This window comes from Numida meleagris, chromosome 14, assembly GCF_002078875.1.
Source record: "Numida meleagris isolate 19003 breed g44 Domestic line chromosome 14, NumMel1.0, whole genome shotgun sequence".
Lineage (NCBI taxonomy): Eukaryota > Metazoa > Chordata > Aves > Galliformes > Numididae > Numida > Numida meleagris.
Genome location: NC_034422.1, coordinates 5,960,053 through 5,976,156, shown reverse-complemented (window position 1 = coordinate 5,976,156; position 16,104 = coordinate 5,960,053). Strand labels below are relative to the sequence as shown.

At 50.1% G+C, this 16,104-nt stretch overlaps 1 protein-coding gene across 15 annotated transcripts; it reads right to left on the bottom strand.

Moving 5' to 3' along the window:
• Nucleotides 324-15,178, bottom strand: WDR66 (WD repeat domain 66). 15 transcript variants are annotated; one of them, XM_021413303.1, is made up of 24 exons: nucleotides 14,860-15,177; nucleotides 14,660-14,781; nucleotides 14,168-14,580; nucleotides 13,913-14,080; nucleotides 13,670-13,801; nucleotides 13,371-13,480; nucleotides 13,147-13,255; nucleotides 12,713-12,793; nucleotides 12,539-12,616; nucleotides 12,288-12,332; nucleotides 11,663-11,880; nucleotides 11,085-11,258; nucleotides 9,747-9,994; nucleotides 9,517-9,665; nucleotides 9,225-9,398; nucleotides 8,787-8,971; nucleotides 8,361-8,472; nucleotides 7,971-8,134; nucleotides 6,296-6,386; nucleotides 6,169-6,201; nucleotides 5,943-6,086; nucleotides 3,263-3,491; nucleotides 1,939-2,040; nucleotides 328-1,049 (listed from the first exon to the last, which is right to left on the bottom strand). In XM_021413303.1, exons 4-24 carry the CDS (start codon nucleotides 14,072-14,074, stop codon nucleotides 937-939), a joined length of 2,853 nt encoding a protein of 950 aa, XP_021268978.1. In that variant the 5' UTR covers nucleotides 14,075-14,080; nucleotides 14,168-14,580; nucleotides 14,660-14,781; nucleotides 14,860-15,177; the 3' UTR covers nucleotides 328-936. The 15 variants fall into 15 exon arrangements, 11 of the variants coding, with proteins under 11 accessions (XP_021268978.1, XP_021268981.1, XP_021268979.1 ...); XM_021413306.1 differs by having other exon boundaries at nucleotides 14,660-14,737; XM_021413304.1 differs by lacking the exon at nucleotides 14,168-14,580.

Sequence of the window (16,104 nt, the reverse complement as noted above, 5' to 3'; positions counted from 1 at the left end):
GCCCACATTATTATTCAAATTGATGCTGAGGATGATGTAAAGAAGGAAGCGTGTTCAACAGCACTTCACTGATCTTTCCGTGGCAACTTGTGTCAGCCTCATTATGCTGTTTATACAAACACTGTAAGATGCTGTCCCATTGGTATTACGCTGCTAATTGGAGCTGTTGCTTTCAGAAGGGAAAACAAAGTTTTAAAGGCCAAAATGCAAACCTGGTTTTAAGGTATATCACAGCATTCCTTGCCTTACTGAAGTCTGGTAGCTTTGTCTGTGTAATTACAAATCTGTTCTAACCTATCCAAGCATTTTGCACAGAACATTTATCAGTGTATATAATCAGTACTTTTATGTAGTTTTTTTTGCTGTTGGGTTTTACAAATAAATACCCCCTTAGCGTAATGGAAATAGATTGCATCTGGTGTAAACCCACTTGAAAAGAATTCTAGGAAGGCTTTAGCCAGGGGTAGAGGTGATCTATGCCATGACCTACAGCCACCCACTGTTCCCTGCAGACTGATGTTCTCCAGAGGCTCAGTGAACTAAGGTAGATTAGAACAAAGCTTTCATGCAACTTTCTGCAAAGATCCTTTCTGGAAAGCACCGTGTGTACCCAGGCCATGTTTTGGCCAGTTCTGAGGAAGAGGGTACTGGAGGTGTGGGCCATGCCCTGGCAGCAGAAATGCTTCCAAAGATATTTCCAAATTAAAACCTTCTGCTGTAGCAGGACAGAGGGTGCTGTATTAGGAACACATACAATTTGGGAAGTCGATTTGATCCCATAGGCTTGTGGCATGAGGGGGTTGGTCTAGAGTTTGAATAATCTGAAACTATGTAACAGTTTTTAAGAAACTCATACATTTCACAGGTACTTGAGGAGTTTGAAAATTAGAAAGGAGTAGAAAACAGCAGCTACAATTCTGAGTCTTCATATCCATCTCATTTTACTCTTCTGTTTTCTGGCTCAGCAATAGATAGGCCAAGAATGCCGGCAGTGAATCTCTCTGCTGTGATTTCCTCTGGAATTTCTTCTTCCATCATAACTGCTGCACCTGGAAAGCAGTAATGACAACACAAAACACACAAGAGCAGTGTAAAAATGGCATTCCAGAACACTAAAGTTTATGAGTAGCAGTAAGTGAATTTAATGCTTTTAATGATATATGGAGTAATCATGAAGTACTGTTTTACTAGCTTAGTACTTCACACATTATCAGGGAAACACTCAAATCTGTGAGGCTGTCTCACTTTGCAGTGGATACCTACACATCAGAAGAGTCAAGGGACAGAAGATAGTTTCTACACCCCACTGGTCTGATGAGATCCTATGTCCCCAAGGCATGCAGGGGCTGCAGTGTGGGTGTGCAGTGCAAGGGCTCCTGCAGGAGCTGCACCTTCCCTGCCACAGCCTGCTGCCAGCAGCCTGACCATATGCTGCTCTGGGCTGGTGGGGAATGGGATGTGAGTTGTACAAAAGCACAGTTCTTATCAAGAGTTCCAGCAACTTGGATGAAAGTAGCACTGTAATTTGCTATCCTAGGCTGCTGTAGGCTAGGACATAAAATGTGGTCATTCTGTTATGATGCGTACTGCTGCCTGGATGAAATCAATGCTGTAATTTGCATACGGTAGAATTCCTTTTTGCCTTTGGCATGTAAACCTTCCACTGTGTGTTTCCAATTCCAGTTCCAAGCCAGTAGATTAACAGCAATGTAATCCTGTCAGGTTCCAGTTATATTTCGCTGTTCATTTATTTTTAGGTACACCCATACAACTGTTGCATGGATGAAGGACAACCAGTAGGTCTATATCTGTTCTTGCAATCCTGATTGTTTTTGACAGCTCTTGGCCTAACAGGGTAATGGGCTTGCAATTTAAATTATTTTGTTTGGGAACTGAACCAGTCCTGCCTCTGTGCAGTGCAGAATGCTAATGTCATACCTGAGGGATCACGTATGTCCAGGTCAGATCTTCCTCCTGTTGGATGCCTGCCCAGCAGGGCAGTCAAACACAGTGCCAACTCGTCCTCCATCATATGCTCTCCTGTATGCATTAAAACAAAACCAGCCCCTTGGGTTACAGTGTCATTAGCACAAAAACTGGAAGGCAACCTGAGCAAGATCTGTGAACAAACAAAATAGGATAGTTTAGAAGAAGATTTGGGTTCTCTAAATGTGGACCACCTCACCAATCAAAATGTGTGATCCCAGCAGTGGAAAATGTTAGTCCCAAGGAAAATGGTTCTTGTGCCTTGCGTGGATTTGGGGCAAAAATGTCTATTAAATGGAGGAACTCTGATGCATACAGCTCTTGAGGCTACTTTGTGTATGCAGGAGCCTGAGTTTCTGTTCCCACTGAAGAATCCCTAGCCCAGGACAAAACACGGACCATGTAGCCCTGTGCCAATGCCAGCAACCATTTATGCACAGAGGAGCAAGCAGATAGAGCAGGAAAATCTTCATCTAATATCCTGGGAGATCTGAACACAGCGTTTGTTCTCAGCTAGTGGCTGGCTCGTGTCCTCAAGCATGAGGTTATAGATCTGTTATGAAACTGTTCTATCCTATCTAATTATCTATTTATGGATGTTCACACCATCCATATAAATAACTAACCTTTCCCACATTGCTTCAGTCCTTGGTTTACACAGAGCTTCATGGCAAGTATTACCGGGTGATGTACTGAGTAAAAGAAGCACTTCCCTTTACCCATTTTAGTGCTCAGCTGCACTAAAAACTCTGGTTTTTGACAGCAGGAGCATGCCAATAGAAGTGCATGATTTACCACTCTGGCATCAAACATAAGTATGTTTATATGTACTTTTATGACATTCCTTCTGATTCAGCTGAATGAAACCAACACATCTTTCCAGATTTCAGTCCAGCACTGACCGGTTTCATCCTTCCTTTCTTGTCCCTCTCTTCTCCAGTTTTCTTTGACCTTTCTGGAGCCTGTGTGACTGGTGAAGATAATGATAATTTGGATGGGGTATACTGGAGGAAGATATGATTTGCCAAGATCCATGCTCATCATTTGACAGACAAAATCCTTCAGGCCAGCAGGGATTTCCAGAGCAGCAAGAGAAGTGCAGCTGAGACAACAGACGTGATCGTTCAATTTCAAATCCTAAGGCAGGTGGCTCCCCATGCCTATCCTGGTTACCAAGCCGTAGTTTCACATTAATTTTTTGCTGCAGTGAATACATTCTGAAATTGAAGACAGAACTAGCAAGCGTAAAACTAATATTAGAAAAGAAATAACTCACCCCTGCTCTGAAGCAGCGACAGCAAGTCTCCTCTGTCAATAACTTTGTCACCATTCTCATTGTCATAACCAAGGACCTGAAATGCTCGTCGTATTGTTTTCATTGACAAGCCAAATGCAGGCCGATGATTTATATAAAGTTTGATAAAATCCCCTAAATTGATTTTTGTCACTTGTTCTCCAGTATCCACATACTCGCTGAATTTTACTTCATTTATCATTTCTTCAATCTGAAGATGAAGGCAAGGAAGACTGTTACACATCTGCTTGTCGAAGGGCATCGGTGCAGTTTCCGAGGCCACAAATGGCAGTGTACTGTGGCACTGGTACCACAGCTGTCACAGCCACAGCCCAGCAATCAGCTCTGCAATGCTCAGCAGCTGAGGATGGACATGGCTAATGGTTATGTGCTTGTTCTTATGACAATATTAGCCAGCGATGGGGGTAACGGGTAAGTAGTTATTTTGGATTTCCTCTGTGTGTGTGTGATTGTTCTCAGTGGTGCCAACGAGTTATTCTAGAATTAAGCAAGCATCAGTGAGCTCTTTCGGCTCAAAACTGCATTAACGCAACAGCGTAATTCCTGCAGAATCCTGGCCTATCTCTGTCCCTATCAGAAAAGCATTTTGCCCTGGATGTTACATGTTACTAATGTGAGATGGGAAGAAACCTTCCCCGGGGACTGAGCGATGAGAGCACCCCGTGACTTCGCAGCTGTCATCTCTACCCTTGCTGCAGCTGTGTCTGCACTCTGGGGACCACGGGCAGCAAACCACAAAGCAGCAGATACACCAGCCCACTAGAGAAGTACATGCATGGAGTCCTGACCTAAGCAGGCTGCACAGGGGATCCACACACCCCAGCAGGTACCAGCGACTGTGCCCCCTTATCCTCCACCCTCCTCAACAGGAGCAGCTGGGTCATTCGCTCTGCTCTTGGGTGAGCAGGCAAGCACCAGCCATGCTTGGTGCCCCCGGTTTTCCTTTGGACTTCTGCTCAGTGCCCTCCATGTGCTCATGCCCAGTGGAGCAGCCCCTTGCACAAACACAAATAGTTTCCTGTGCCGGTGTGCACTGAACGTGCTGCCCTGGGAGGGGAAGCTGATGCAAGACCTCCCTGGGGAGAACTTTGCATTCAGCCTTGGGCCTTTGTCCTCATGTCACAAGTTTTTCCACTGAATGAAGCCCAGGGAAGAGGGAAATCTTAGCTTTCTGTTTTTCCTGTAGCGAATGCCGTGCCAGGTGAGAATAGCCAATTTGAGTCAGCTCTAGCTGATCTGGGATTAGGTTTTATATCAGCCCCACTGAACTACAAAGGAAAAATATTGATTCCCAAAAGCCTCACTACTCAGTCCAAGCTGCTTTTTTCTCCCTTCTGTTTTTCCTTTATTAAAACAGCAGAGAGAGACAGACTTTCTGTATTTTAATGCTGTCCTGCGTGCTTTGGGAAGCAGATTGTTGGTTGCCTACACTTAGCAGCAGTTTAGCATTTATTTCCATTCCTGAAATACCGTTGTGATTTTGATTTGAGTGGAGGGCTAACAGTTATTCTTCCAGAGACATTTCCCAGAGGAATAAGCTCTCTCTGTCCCCAGGAGGCAAAAATGCAATGAGCCAAGGAGAACTTCTAACAAACTGCAAAGGAACGACACCACAGCCTGACACAAGGACAAAGCAGTTCCAGCTTGGAAGAACATCCCTGGGGAGTCGGAGGGGGGAACACAGTGATGTGCTGCTTCCCCCAGGAACCCCTTGTGCATCGTAGGGCTGTAGGCGCCTCAAGGATCTTGTTATTTAAATCTCCTTGCATCAGATTCAGTAATTATTTCTTTTTCATATGTGCTTTAATTGCCCTTTTGCCAGGTTGTAACATTACAAATTAGGTCTGTATACAATGCAAACAGCCTTGTAGAAACAGCTACAAAGAGAGAAGCAGCAGAACCCTTATTAAATCGCTTGTCTTTGCCTGCTGTAAAATTTGAGGCTGAAAAGCTTTTGAGAAATGTTTGATAGGAAGCTCCACTGCTGCAGCCTGAAAGGCAAGCTCAGAGAGAGCTTCTGCAGAGTTTATCAGTTATGAAAGAGCTTTAAGTTCCAAGGGAATAAAGGCTGCTGGCTCCATCTAAAATTATTCTTTCATCAGCCCAAGACAGAACAAGAAAAAGATGCTCTGTGAACACCCAAAATCACGGAACTGAGTGTTCCCATTCACAGTGGTACTGCATGGAGGATGCAGACCTGACCTGGTGGTACTCCTAATAGCCATGGCCTCAGCATACAGCCCACCAAGAAGTGAAGAAGTTCAAACACTCCTGGAATGTCACAAACAGACCAAAGCACAACAGATACTCCCTGAAGCCATCCAGTATAACAAAGGTCTGAATCCAGCCCTAGGATACTCAGTAAATCACAGCATCTTTAAGGTTGGAAAAGACTGCAAAGATCACCAAGTCCAACCCAAATCCATCCCCACCATGCCCACTAACCATATCCCTCAGTGCCACATCTCCACGTCCCCCGAACACTTCCAGGAACAGCAACCCCACTGCATCCCTCCCTGGGCAGCCCATGCCAGTGCCTGGCAGCTCTTTGGGAGGATAATTTCATCCTAATACCAGATCTGAAATGCAATCATTCTTGCTCTTTGTTTTTCAGTAACAACAATAAAAACAAAGGACCGACCTCTTCCTCTGATGGATAAAATCCCATTGCTCTCATTACAGAAGGAATTTCCTCCAGGGGAATGTGCACTGACACCTGTCTGGTCTCCAGCGTATCAATGCCATGGCTGCGCAGCTGCACATAGTAGAAATAATCCTCCAGCTCCTGTGAGGGATTCAAACGAGATACTGTAAAGTTCAGCTACCAACAAGCGAGGAAGGTAAGGCTTCGTTTAAGATTTACTAACAGTCATATCAATGAGACCGCTGTTAAAGACAATCTGGACAAAAAATAAAGAAATGTCAGGCCTGTATAAATGAATCTTAAACTCCAGGCAGATGTTGCAGCACGGCAATCACAGTGAGTGCAGTTACCCTGAAGAATTCACCGTCCTGGCCGCCCTCCAGCAGTCTGTAGAATGGGACCAGGTCCTCCCCGCCCAGGGACGCGGCAGCCTCCAAGGCACTGGCACAGAGAGAAGGTGGTGCAGGAAAGGTTCACACGAGGAGAGAATTCTCATTTCCCTTTCTAGTCATTGTTTGGAGACACTTTCAATAAATAAATAAAATCCCCAGGCCTCAGAATGCAGGGACGGAAGGCACAGCTTTGAACGACGTGCAATTTTATCATCAGCCTGCACTTCTACAGCATATTTCATACCCAGGTTTTACATACAATAGCACAGTGTGGGAATTAATTATTACTGAATGGTCCTCTTGTTTAGTGGAATGAGCACAGGGCGGAGAGCCAACAGCTTTTCCATGGACTCGAGCTGGGTGTCTGGCACTTTGCTTTCCTGCTTCCTTATAGAGACATTGAGGGAGATGAATTAGCTAGATCAGCATTTTGAGCATGCGGAGCGCTGGGGCTTGGTGTTTGCAAGAAACCACTCAATGCTGAGCTCCCCGCTCCACAATCTGATACGTTCTTTCCTGATAACTCAGTATGAGAGCAAATGATGGTGCCACAGGTGCTGCCTACATTAAACTAAAGCAGCCCGAGCGCTTGCGGCAGGGTTGCAGCTCTGATGCACAGCTCCGTAGCCCTGCTTCAGTTTTTGCTAGCTTCGTGCTTTTTTCATAATTAAGTTATTTGGGTATTAAACACAGTGGAGATGCACAAGATGCCGGGAGCAGCAATAAAATGATAATTAGCTCATCAAGACGTCCGCTCCAAAAACAAATTACACAGAAATTCAATGTTGCCTGGACTCTGGCCAACCATTATAAAGAAGGATCGTTTATATTTTATTGCCTTCCTTAAAACGTCGCTTATTCTGACCCCCGACTGCTTAAGCCACACAAAGTGGAAAAAAAAATAAATAAGCCCATTGCCTTCCCAGCCAGGTCTCATTGCTGTGGCGTGTAGAGGTGAGTGAGCTCCGCACCCTCCAGCTCTGCAAGCAGTACCTGCAAGAACCATCTTACTTTGAGATCAGGGCATGCTTAGCTATGGAGCCTTTCTCATAAAAAGATGAGGGGTGTTTCACAGGGTCAGCGCACCCCAAAAGGCAAAAATAGGAGACCACAGCTGTTTTCAGGTCATTGGCTGCTGCTGCTCCCTTCTGGAATGTGCACCCACCAGGCAACTCTTCCTGATGTGCCAAGCAATGGAAGCCCATGTTCTGGCACCACAAGCCAGAGCCCAGGACACCTCAGCTACTCCCTTTAATGCAGTCCTCTTACTCATGTAAACAAAGCTTTATAGGATTACAGTGGCTTGTGCTAAATCCAGCCTTCAAATGCAGCAGGGATTTCCTCACAAATGCTGGCCTCTCCCATTTGGAGAACAGACTTGTAGTACCATACGCTCCCTCCTGATCCTCTACCCTGGGCAATCCCCATCACAGCAGCTGGGTTCTCACAAGGACCAGAAAACCCTCCGTGTTTTGGCATTTGGCATTTCCCAGGCTGCAGTATTTTATAGGTGCTCATTTACTGACCACAGCCACCAGCAGCTAGGTCAGCCAGCTCCCCACTGATTGTTGGCTGCATGAAGCAGCTGTGGAAAGCCACTCCAAGGCTCCCTTCTCCTTTCTGTAGTACTCACTTTAGGTTCACCTTCCACTTTAGAACAGTGCGGTCGTTCCCCCCTGCTGTAAAGATGTAGTGCCCATCGTAGGAGACGGCCAGGTCAGAGACGCCATCTGGGTGGCAAATGAAGGCTGAGGACTTGTGGGGATTGCCATCAATGGGCAGAATCTGCAGGCCCACCTGTAAGGGAAGAGCAGATGGTGAGGGCTGGGGCACCTCAGGAAGGCTGAACCAACACCACGCCCTCAGTGACCAGCCTTGTCTAAAACAAGGACTTTCCAAGTGCCTCCATCCTTCGCAGCTGTTCATTTCTCTTGTCCCTACAAGAGCAGGTTTCCTTCAGCCCCCCAGCCAAGCCCCAAATGCTCCACAAATACACAGTCAGCAGAAAGTTGGCGCCCCAAACCTTGTCCTTGGTGATGTATGCCAGGTAGTGCTTCTGGGGATGTGTAGCACTCGCTGGGAGGATTTGCATCTTCTCCAGTGGGGAGCCGTAGGTTGGTCCCAGAAGGGTCTTTCTAAAGGCAAACAACATTGTCACCCGTTCTCACAAAACATTTTCCCAAGTCTGAATGGCCGTGGTGCACCAGGATGGGTGGATGAGGGGAGGTGAGGTGTGTGTGAAGGCTTTGTAATACCAGGACAGGACAGGATCCCTGTCTAGAAGGGACCACACCAGAGCTAAAGAGAGAAATGTGGTGCTCAGAGATCATTCTTTGCTGCTCCTGTGAGCTCCTATCATATCGTCTGGTGTCCGACTGCTGCATCCCAAGTCCATGGGCAGACTGAGGCCACCTGCAGCCATGACCTTCCTAGAAGTAAGGCTCTCTACCTGCACATTTTGGTTGTTGCATTGTAGAGCTTCATTTTGTAGCAACTGTTGGCCGTGAGGATGAAGGACTCGGTGCTGAACTGCGGGTACCAGGCCAAGCAGAGGGGCACAGCAGCCTGCTCTACACGATGTCTGTGCAGGACCACCAGCTGGTCCTTGCTGCTGCTGCTCAGGTCATATTCAACCTGGGGGGAAGACCAGGAAGAACTGTGACCTGCCATCACAGTGGACCTGATGGATTAATCACATAGAGCCGCTGTTGAGGGTGAGCATCTCCAAACCCAGATCATCCCAACTGCAGATCTGCCCTAATGCCAGGCTGACAAACAACCTGGAATTGGTGGGGAGCTGCAGATCCACAGGCTGACTGTCCCTCCATATTCCTCCCCAGCCCCACTTCAAACCCAAAGCTCCACTGCTCTCCTCCCATGGCTGTACCAGCTGCCGGTCCTCTCCAAGGCTCAGCAGACGGGGCTCGCTGTCATCCAGCTGGACCCCAAACAGGATGCTCCGGATGGGCTTGTAGTGGGAGTGCAGCCCCGCCAGGTGTTCCCAGCACATTTGCTTGTTTTGCAGAATCCTTTTGTAAACGGTCACTGCACATTTCTCATCCTGGAATGAGAGTGGAGAAGTCAATGCAGCATGATTCCATGGCAATTCCCAGCTCCTAGGGCTGCACCAGGAGCAGCACATACACATGTACACCTTGGGAAGGAGTGAGCAAGCTTACAGCAGTTGCGAGGTACTCGGAGTTGTGGGAGAAATGGATGTGAGTTATGGGGCCCCGTGAGAACTTGAAGACCTCACAGCAAGACATCAGGGAAATGGCATCGAGGACATGCACACTCCCATCAGTAAAACCAGCAGCCAGGAAGGAACCTGCAAAGCCCAGCAGAAAGCAATCCCAAAACACTCCCACCTGCATGCTCGGTGCCTGGGGACATCACATCTCCAAGATACCTGCAGGGTCATAGGACAGGCATTGGATGCCAACCCTGGAGAATATCCTGCTCATGAGGAGCTGGGGCTGCTGGTAGTCCCACACCTTCAGCAGCCCACAGTGACTGCCCACAGCGAGTTGTGCCTGCCGGGGGTGGCATGCAATGGCCATCACTGCTTTCTTGGCCTCTTCCATGACTTTTTCAAAGTCTGTCCCATCTGTTGCAACATGGAGCACTGTTGCATCAGAGGTTGAAAGGATAAAGTTCCTGTTTGGTGTGAGAGAAACAGAATTAGATGAATCAGTCTAGCTGGCTCATATCCCTCTGAGCAATGTTACACAGTCTCTTTTTGGCAGCTTAGCTGGACGATCATGATATGTTGTGATACACAATATGCAAAGACTTCTTGACCTGGAAGACAGGTGGCACTTTGTGTTCGTGAGCTGGGAAGTCTCTAGGGGAAAACACTGGAGCCAGTTCCCTTTTCTACTGGAGTACACAAGTCAGAAGAAGAATGACATCTGGGCAGCTTTTGCCATTTGAAGTTTATTGGTGTGTGAGATGGACAGATGAGTGACCGAGGGTTCCCTGAACCCTTTTACATGTCGCCAATGGCAGGAGCTCTGTGTTGGCCATGTTGCTGTGGAGGAGATCTGGGGACAGCTCGGGAGCTGTGGTGTGGACAGTAGACCCTGTTCGTGCATTCAGCCCTGCCAGCTGCAGCGTGGTAAGGATGGTCCTGTGTGACTGGTGATGGGCAAAGAGGGCATCTGAATGACCACATGTGCAACAGAATAAGTGCATACAGCCATCAGCCCACCCAGGGATGAAGCCTGGAGTCTGGCAGAAGATCAGGAGAGGACCCAGAAACCTGTCCCACGTGGCTCTTTGGAAAAGATGAGCAGCTACGGATAGACACTACCAGCAGAACCTCAGGCAGGACTGACGGACATGTGGTTTGCAGCCCCACAACACAGCATCTGGTTTGCAGACTTTCCAGCGCTCCTCAGGCACCCTATGGTGCTGCCCCAAGCCATGCAGTCTCTACACCACCACCTGGATTATCTCACCCAGCAGTGATAAGATCCAACTGGAAATAGCCACCTGGGAGAGGGTTAAGCAGGGGATTAAGGGGCTCAGTGGGAGCCATGGGCTCAGCATTAGCCCTGCCTGGTGTACCAGCTGCGTGACAAGCTGCTCGGCTCCATGCCCAGCTGGCTGTCCCCATGCCAACGTTAACACTTCTCTGGCACTGAGATGTGGCTCCCAGTTCATAGTTGGGGATGTGCTGGGGACACCCAGTTTGCGACCAATGCTGGAAGATGCAGAAGAGCTGGGTTTACACAGGGATGCTCACCTAGCAGTGACGGGCTGGCTGCCGGTAGAGGATGCACCGTGAGGATCTGGAGGGGCTTTGGAGAAGGAGATGGACCGAATGGGACCCATACTGCTGTGGTCACAGCAGGCCAGGAGCCGCAGATGCCCATCGTAGAACTTCACCTGGCCTCTCACATCCCCTGTCACTACGCAGCTGGAAGGAAGGAAGCACAGCGGTATGGGGAGGGAGAACTCACTCTCCAAATGGCTCAGGTCCATCCCTTCTTTGTTCCACCAGCGCAACCCATGGGAAAGATAAAAACTGACCGTGAGGAGCGCACAGTGTGGTGAACCTGCAGAACATCCTGGGAAGCACTTACTCAAAATGAGTAACTCCCTAAGTAATTACTGAGCAGAGGGAAATCTCTTCCCTGTAGACCTTCCCTTGCCCAAAAGCTCGAGGAGCGCAGAAGCCGCCGGGCGCTGCGCCCCATCCCGAGCTGCTCGGACGTCGTTCTGCTCCCTCTGCCGGCAGAGCCCCGGAGGCCGAGCACAGCTCGGAGGCCAAGCCTCGAGGTTTCCGAGGTCTGTACCGTACAGACACTGTCATCTCCTTACCTCTCCAGCACCATCAGCACTGTCAGGCTTTCTTCCTGCATCGGCACCAGCTTGGTGGCCTTCATGCCATGCAGCCTGCCCCGCGGCTCCTTGGCCGGTCCCCGCTCTCTTTCCACACCCCACACCGCTACCTTCCCAGCTGAGGTGCCCGTCAGCGCCTGCGTGGCGTTGAAGTGAAAAGCCGACTGGGTGAAGTGTCCCACTGCGCTGCCAAAGGTCTGTGGGGACAGCAATGGCGGGTCAGTGCTGGGTGCTGGTTCTCCCATCTGATCCTTCAGTGTGACATTCCCACCCTGTCTCACGGTGGGACCATTGCCAGCACATGGCCACTGGGAGTAGAGCCCCAGAAGGCCAGACTGAATGTGGCCGTGGGCAACCAGATCTAGTGGCTGGCAACACTACTTATAGCAGAGGTTGGAGCTGGATGGGCTTTAAATTTCCCCCCCAACCCAACCTATTCTATTTTAAAATGATGTATGCGGGAGATGGCCACTCTTGGTCTTATCTCGGGCAATCTTTCTTGTTCCCTTAGGAGACTCAGGGGACAGTCTGGGGACATGGCCATCGCTTTGGGACAGGAAGGGATGGGGCTGCTGCAGAGCCCCATGGCTCCCCATGCGCTCACCTGCTTGGTCAAAGGCGGAGTGCTGTACTGCAAACCAGCATCACCCTGCGGGGAGAGCAGAGCATGTATCCACATGAGGACAGTTGCCTACTGTAATCTGCCAGAGTGCACAGAAATGCATCTCCCCACTCCTGCTCCTCTCCGATAAGCTGTGACCACCACGAGGCACCCAAACACCCATGGCAGCACAAGTGGGAGAGGTGGGGAGCATGTCGGGTACCAGGAGGTGAACTTTTTGTGGTCTTACTCACCCACAGATAAAATATCACCTGGGTTTTGCTGTTGCTGACAAACTCATAGGGATTTTGGGGGTTAAAAATGACAAAATCCTGAAATCAAAGGGTGAGAGTCACGTTAATGGCAAGCAGAGCGATGTTTCCTGCTTATTCTTTCACCAAGAGAAGCGTGGTGCCCGAGTCCCTCACCTGGAAGCCAAACTCAGGGCTCAGCTCTGCCTCACACATGGGGCTCTCACTGGGACAGGTCCACCTCCACACGCAGACCCTCTGGCACAGGGGGAAACCAGATGTTTGTGGCCTCCTGGGAGTTTCCAGCTTGGCTGGGTGAGCCCCAGCCCTTCCAGCTGCAGAGCACAAGGGGCTAAAAAAGCTGGAGCAGGATAGCCCAGCATGGCGGGCCATCTTAATGTCAGGAAACGGTGTGAGGAGCTGCCTTAATGTGAGCACAGCAGAGTTAGAAGCTTTCATCCCAACATCAGACCTTCTTTCTCAGCTCTGCAGCATTCAGTTTAATGAAATCCCAATCTATCCCCTAACAGCTTAGCAAGAAAGAAGCCATCAACACACAGACCTACAAGAAAAATCTTGAAAAAGGAAATATAAAGAGGAAATGTCCTCACCTGCACCATGCCAGCACTGATGGTTACCAAATATTTTGCATCCTGGGAGATGGCGATAGCACAGACCCCACTGCCTGTGTGGCTGTCAAAGATGGTGTGCACTGGGATCCTGCAGGGAAAAACCCTCATGGGCACTCCTGGCAGAACGTATAGATGGGAAGGTGTCTGTGGGTATGGGGTGCAAAGCAGCCGGTGTTGTCCCCATGAAGGACATGGAGGCTCACCCAGAGAAGGCATCCCACACGATGACCAATGGGTCCGGACCTCGGTCAGCAGTGGCGACCCAGCGCCTGTCCTCACTGACACACAGGCACGAGATGGCATTCACATGGCCCTGGGAAGGAGGAGAGAAGCACCTGGGAGCTCCAGATCTGCTCGGCTGGTGGGATTGCCCATCTCCTCACCCAAGAGTCTTCCATTTCCCCACAGCCCCTCTTTGAGCAGCCCCAGGCTACCCTCATGGCCACCCCACCAGGTCCAGGCATGGAAGAAAGGCATTCAGGGATGGAAGAGGCCTGCAGACCTGCAGGTGGTACTGCCTGTTGCCAAGGATGTCGTGGACGACCACCGTGTGGGCAGAGATGTACAGCAGCACCCCATCCTCCATGCTATGCACAGCCAGGCTGCTGTTGTAGCCCAGTGCCCAGGACAGGCTCTGTGGGAACAAGAGGTTCTTAGTAGTAGAGAAAAGATCCCCCCAAATCCCCTGGGGTAATGGCGCAGGGCATGGTGCCCCAGGACTGCTCTCCTGCCTGCTGGTACTCACGAGAGGATGGCAGCTCTGCTTCTCTCCCTCGAAGAGCAGGCCAGGCTGTGCACCCCACACCCGGCTGGGAGCACCGCCGCTCTCCTCCAGCTCTTCAGGAGCCCTCTGAGGTGCACCTGCTGCAGCATCTCCCAGAGCTCCATCTTCCTGGGCAGCAGCCATGGAGTCCTTGGGAAGGGAGAGAGGTTGGGGTCCGTGCTGCTCCCAAACTTGGGGCTGCCCTTTTTGCTGTTCCCCTTCCCATTTCCTACACACCAGTTACTGATGGATAAAGGTGTGATGGCAAAACGGAGTGAAAAACAGGGGATCGTGTCCTGGGGCAGGAGTGAGAGACAAAAAAGGCTCCCCAGAAATGTGCTGGCTGGTGAGCAGTAGGAAAATGAATGCAAAAAAACCCTGCCGCTTCTCATAAATGAATTAAACATCCCATGGGGATCCAAGGAGGCTTCCCCTGCTCTGAGTCCCTTCTCTTGTGGCTCCAGATCAGTTTTTGCCACTTCCCACAGGGCCCCTTGCTTTCTCTATGGTGCGAGCTTAGCGTGGGTACTGTAGCCATGGTTGCAGGTGAGGTCAGGTAATGTTTCATTCAGCCCAGGATCAGGATCGCATCACACACGTAACTCAGGGGCAGCTCAGGTGCTCAGCAAATACTCATGGCTGGGATGAGCCTAAGCAGAGCAGTAATAAATAATAATGTTTAATAACAAAAGAGGAAAAGGGCGGAGCTGAATGGAAATTGCCACTCACCTGAGCTCTCCAATTTGCAGCTCCAAAGCAATGCCCCTAGGGTTGTTCTGGGTCCCGCAGGATGCGGCCCCAGGGGTCCTGTCCCCGAGTGAGGGGATATACTGCAACGTGGGGTCCCCACTCTGTCACCAGGGGACATTGGTGACAAACTGTCCTAGTGCTGGGATGGGGTCCAGGCACCCAGCACAGCTTGCCCTCACCTGCTGGGGCAGTATTGCTGCCTCCTGGTGCATCTGTCCATCTGGGGACATCTCCTTCGGTGTAACGTCACTTGAACTATCCATCCTCATCTCCAGCCTCGGTACAACAAGCTTCCAGAGTATTTTTACTTCAGTTTGCCACAGGAGGATAGGGCACGTGGGAAGCTGGGTCCCACGGGCCCCGGAGCGTCCTTCCAGCCCCGGTAACGTTCCCCCTGAGCACCAGCAGGCCGGCACAGCCCTGCAGCCCCAGCTCAGATCAGGCTCTCCCTCTGCCTGACGCTTCTGTTTGCATCCAGCTGCTGTTCCCCGGGCAACGGCTGCAACGGCTGCTGCCAGTAACAGACCGGAAAGCACTTTGAGAGAGGGAGAGAGGCTCGTCCTCTCCGCGTCCCCTCCATGTTCCCTTCTTATCCCCACCAGCTGCCCCCATAGGGCAGCACTGACTCCCTGCTCAAAGCACTCCATCAGGAAGATACACGCACGGGGACATGGCTCTCAGCCACCACCCCAAGTCATTGCTGCCTTCTAATCAGCTCCAGGCTCTCCCAACTGCTGATTTCAGACACGCTATTAAGCTCAAATAATAACAATTTCTAAATCTAATTTGTTTTTCCTTCTGCCCAGCACGAGCCCGGTGCCCTGCTGGGAGAGGAAAGCAGTTTTGTTATCAGCGTGAATGATCTCAGCGACCCGAGGAGCTGCCGTGCAGCCTCCACACGCTCCTTCCAACCTGCTGCACTGGCTGAGCGGGGAATTACGGCTTAAGGAGCAAAGATCTGACCCAAGGAAGCAGATAGAAAGCAACTGGAGGTGAATTAGCAGGGGCAGTCCCAAAACACCATTTTTACTGAGTGCAAGATGGCAGGTTTTGCAACACAATTGTGTTTTTTCACTTTGCTGGAATTGATCCAGTCCTACCGCCAACAGGAACAGCGATCAGAGCACACAGCCAGGACACGCACTTCTACAAAGCTTCGCAGAGCTAAGAGCTATGCAAAGTGTGCAGACATCCTGCACAGCGACCGGGAAACGAGTTCCCTGAGAGCAGGATTTAACTCACCCCAAGGTGCTGGAATGACCTGCTAACCTCATTGCACAACCAATAGAGAAAGCCAGGACTTTTTAGGGCATTTCATCCCAGGAGGAACATTTGGCTGTGGAAGGTCAGGGGAGCACACTCTTATGCCTCTGCAGATCTGCTTTTAACCTACCTGACATGGCCCAAAATTACCGCCCCCAAAT